The following is a 4729-nucleotide window of genomic DNA, read 5'->3' on the forward strand; positions in this document are numbered from 1 at the left end:
TGAAGGGACAGGCGAAGGAGGTGGATCCAGGCGACGAGGCTTCCCCTATTAAGGTGAGTAAATGTATGTTAAAAATCTGGTGTGAACATCACACGACTTTCCTTATCCTATTGAATGATGCTTATTTGAGTGTTCTTTTTCTCTAACTTTTACAATATCTCTAACCGTTTTGCCGCTTTAGCTGAAAACAGTGAAAACCGCCAAAATCGGTCGAAATCTGTCCAAAAGCGGTCAAAATACCGCCAAGGGCAGCAACCATCTCAACCAAACGTTTTGTGTTGCATCTTTGTCACATTTGTGAACTACATACCAAATTTCAAGTCTCTAGCTTATACCGTTCCCGAGATATTGTTAAATTACACCGAAAATCGCCAAAAAGCGGTAAAATGCCGCCAACCGTTGCACCGGTATTGACCAAAAGTTTCGTGTCGCATCCTTGTCACACTTGACAGCTACATACAAAATTTCAAGTCTCTAGCTCTTACTGTTCTCGAGATATTTTGTTTACAGACAGACAGACAGACAGACAGACACACACACGGACCAATGGCTGAAACTTTGGATTTAGGCTCTAGGGACCTCAAAACGTGTTTTGGCACTAAAAACTGACCATCGAAAATTTGACCCGATTACATTACTTTCCTTCCTATAGGATAAGGAAAGTAAAAAGGACTGCCAAAAGAACCGATAGTGCTTCTGATGAGACTGAAATAGCTCTCGACTCTTCGCAATTAAATTATTCACTTTTTACTTCCGAGTTTTCCATATTATGTTATGGGTAGGGTTGCCAACCGTACGTTATTTTCCGGAACAATCCGTATTTTTGTCAAAAATCAAATGTTCCGCCGCAACACACCTTTGTTCCGGTTTTTTTCCAAATCCATGGAAAATACGGGAACTGACTAATAAACAGAAAAAATTACAAAAAAAAGTTTAAGAAGATAGGTAGGTACGTACGAAACACAAAAAACCCGCGAGTCAAGTAGGTATTTTTTCAGCCTTTTAGCATGTGATTTTTAGTATATACCTACCTAACACGGATTCAAAAACGGATTATTTGCAATTTAGTACCTATCCTTGGGTAAAGCAGTTTTACCCAAGGATAGGTATCAGACATGTGAGTAGGCCTAGGGATAGAGGCCTGACTTTCTTAACCACACATCTGAAAAAGATCATACGAAAAAGATAGATTGTGACCAGCTAAGTGCTCAAGAATGGTCTGTGTCTCTTCTAGTCAATGTGATGAGAGACATTATTCGGGATTAAAATACCTAACCGTTACTTGTTGGAAAACTTCTCGTCCGGAGCTGAAGATTAGAATTTCTATTCTGAAGATTGTAGAGCCAAATTCTCAAAAATTTCACCTATGGGCGTGGCTCACCTCGAATCAGTTGAATAGCTGAACCACTACGCCACCTGCCTCGGTGGCGTAGTGGTCAAGACGCTCGCCTGGTAATCAGGAGGGCGTGGGTTCGATCCCAGCCGAGGTATGAAATTCTCAAAAATTTCACCTACGGGCGTGGCTCACCTCGAATCAGTTGAATAGCTGTATTCAATAGATACCTACGTATTAAAAGCAATTGTCTCTACAAAAATAACCTGATATATATTATGTACCTGAATATTTAACCAAGATTCTTGGCAATGAGTGGTTCGAATGGTTCCTCATTGAATCTTCAGTGTCGGTACTATCTACCAATAGATACCTACGTATTAAAAGCAATTGTCTCTACAAAAATAACCTGATATGTATTAATTATGTACCTGAATATTTAACCAAGATTCTTGGCAATGAGTGGTTCGAATGGTTCCTCATTGAATCTTCAGTGTCGGTACTATCTACAAATTCCGGGGTCGCTGATAATATTGTTTGGATCTGGTTGATCCCTAACAATCCTGCTAGGATAAACAGGGCACTGAGTCCGTTGCATAGGAAAATTTTGTTCTTCAGTAAGCTCCAACTGGAATTGACAAAATCTGAAATCATTGAGAGGAAAATGAATAGGTATTATTGCAAAAAATATACATATAAAAACATTCCCCCCTCCCTCCATAAAATCTTGGATACTGCGCCGTACTGCCTGGTACATACCTACATACCTGGAGATTTTTTTCTGGGGCAGGGATTTCCAAAAAGCGGCCCGCGGGCCACATGTGGCTTGCCGAACCATTTTTGTGGCCCGCGAAGCTTTTTGGGATTTATACAAACTTACCTAAATATGAAATATCTAACCTCCTTCAGTGTTCAGCTACAATTAGGAGGATACTTTTTGAAAAATTTCGCCAGTGGCGCTCAAAATTCTGACTGCATTTCTGAAAAGTTGGGGGAGGGGGAACATATGTGGCCCGCGAAGTACCTCCCAATGTAGATATGTGGCCCGTGAAGTACCTCCCAATGTAGCATGTGGCCCGCATACACATGGAAGTAGGAAACCCCTGTTCTAGGGAAAAGGGAAATGTACTTATTTTCTACCAGGAATCTGACAAAGAACCAAGCTTTGTTTTTTAACAAGCTGAAATTCAACTTTAAGGACTCGTGGTTTGTTTGTTTTTACCACAAGTGCAGCTTCTGAAGTATTTAGTCCATTTTGAGATACCTATATCTAAGTTGACATTTCCGAATGGTCTTTTTGTTTCGAGTCCTAACTATAACATGCCACGACTAAAAAACGATAAATCATCCTTCTATAGACACTTTTTACATGAATTACAAAGGTAAATCACACACTTACCCAAAACAAGAGCTGTCCTCTTGCCTTCACCGCTCTTGTCCACCATAGTAATTCCCAGAACAAAATGGACAGCCACTCCATACATAACCAGAGCCTTGACAGCAGCAACTGTCACCAATGATGTATCCCAGGGTATTTCCAGAAGTGATGGGGCACTGACTGTTTGATTGTTCATTGGGCTGCATAGACGTAATGTGTCTGTAATGTCTGATGGAGAAGAAAGTTTTTAGCTGGTTATCCACACATACTGGTCGATCGGCGTCGACTGAAACCGTACACTACCTCGCAACATAGATTCACCTCGTCTATCGACGGCGTCGACTATGTGTGGACATTGTTTTAGATGAAAACTTGACCCCAAAAATAATGTAATATCAAAATTGGGCTCCAGTTTACGGCCAGGACCGTAAATAGGGAGGATGGACCGAGGGGCCATCCCCTCTCGGCTTCATTTTTATGACTGTAGGCCAGAATCCGAAAAATTGAAGATTGGAGCATCCCCTCGCTACATCTCTCTCCTGGATACGACCCTGTTTATGGCAAATAGTATTACTCGTAAGACCATTTTCCAAAAGCGACTTACTTGTAACAACGTTTTCCTTATCCACCACTGGTGAAGTATCAGAGGACTCTATCAAATTCATCACATGATTGCCCATAATAAAACAAGCGACCGCCACTGCGGCCTAGCGCTTACAAGGCAGACGCGCCACCAACCAAGCTAACTAGGCTGGCGGAGATAATTTTGAACTTTCAAAATAGATCATTCTGAAGCATTTGGTACGGTAGACTTGTACCTTTTAGGATCTATAAATGACATTAATAGGTCCAGATACGTACATAACTAGTTTACCTAAGTGATACTAGTGACAGTAACAAACAAGCAAACTCTTTTTCTAGGACCCACAAGGTACCTTTTCGGTGCCAGCTTTTCTGACATACAGAAAGAGAGACTGTCATACATTTACTATAAGCTTACCGGTTAGACGTCCAAATTTTCACCTATTTTCTCACCGATGAAATGTTGGATTCTTCTGATGATGGAATCATTCATGTTAAAAATGTGTAGTTCTGTACTTAGGTATGTATCTGTAACGAGGGTGTATTTTTTAAATATTTATGGAAATTGTAAACGTAGGATAGGAGCAAAAAAAGAGGGAATTATAACTGCTATGGTCTTATCGTCCCGAAATCGAAGAGAGAAGGAAGACATGATAGGAGAAAGCCAGCCGTTCCGAGAACGAACATTACGAGTATCCCAGCAGTATAAAATCCGCCCCGGGCGGGAATCGAACCCGCGGCCCAGCGCTTACAAGGCAGACGCACTACCAACTAAGCTAACTAGGCTGGCGGATTCTTGTAGCTTACATATGAGATGAAAGGATAACATAGGAGGATAGCCAATATATGAATTCCGGTGAGGACATCTAGAAATAAAAAGTAGAACTACAAATGCATGTATTTTTTGAGGAGGTTTGACAGAGGGAACTGTAACTGCTAAGGTACTATTGTACCGAAACCGAGGAGAGAAGGGAGACAGGATAGGAGAAAGGATAAAATTCGCCCCGGGCGGAAGTCGAACCCCTGGCCTAGCGCTTACAAGGCATACGCGCTACCAACCAACCTAACTAAGCTGGCAAGGAAATAAATGTGGAACTACACCAAATGCTGAGGAATGTAGTTAGTTAGTTACCTAAAACAAGTCTAAGGGCATCTCTATAGGGCTACCATTTTCAGACTTAATTACTTTACTTTCCGTGTCCTCTTCTAAAACAAGTCTAAGGGCATCTCTATAGGGCTACCATTTTCAGACTTAATTACTTTACTTTCCGTGTCCTCTTCCCTCTAATCAGATTTTTGTCTTCCAGAGACTTCCTAATGGCCACATAGACCAAATAAAAAAGGCCCTTCATGCCGATCATCTTTGATGACTGTTTGAAGAACAAAAACTTCACCTTTGACGGAAAAAAAGCAGTCATTTGTACAAGGACGAAAAC

General features: G+C 41.2%; 1 protein-coding gene across 1 annotated transcript; it reads right to left on the reverse strand.

The window, feature by feature from the left end:
- Window positions 1-1278: 1278 nt before the first annotated feature.
- LOC103512785 lies at window positions 1279-3408 on the reverse strand. Its single transcript, XM_008477571.2, has 4 exons — window positions 3316-3408; window positions 2733-2939; window positions 1765-1977; window positions 1279-1307 (listed from the first exon to the last, which is right to left on the reverse strand). The coding sequence occupies exons 1-4, from the start codon at window positions 3389-3391 to the stop codon at window positions 1279-1281; spliced, it is 525 nt and encodes a 174-aa protein (XP_008475793.1). The 5' UTR covers window positions 3392-3408.
- Between the last annotated feature and the right edge of the window lie 1321 nt (window positions 3409-4729).

The sequence above is a fragment of the Diaphorina citri genome, unplaced genomic scaffold (genome assembly GCF_000475195.1).
Source record: "Diaphorina citri unplaced genomic scaffold, Diaci psyllid genome assembly version 1.1 scaffold883, whole genome shotgun sequence".
Classification (NCBI taxonomy): Eukaryota; Metazoa; Arthropoda; class Insecta; order Hemiptera; family Psyllidae; genus Diaphorina; species Diaphorina citri.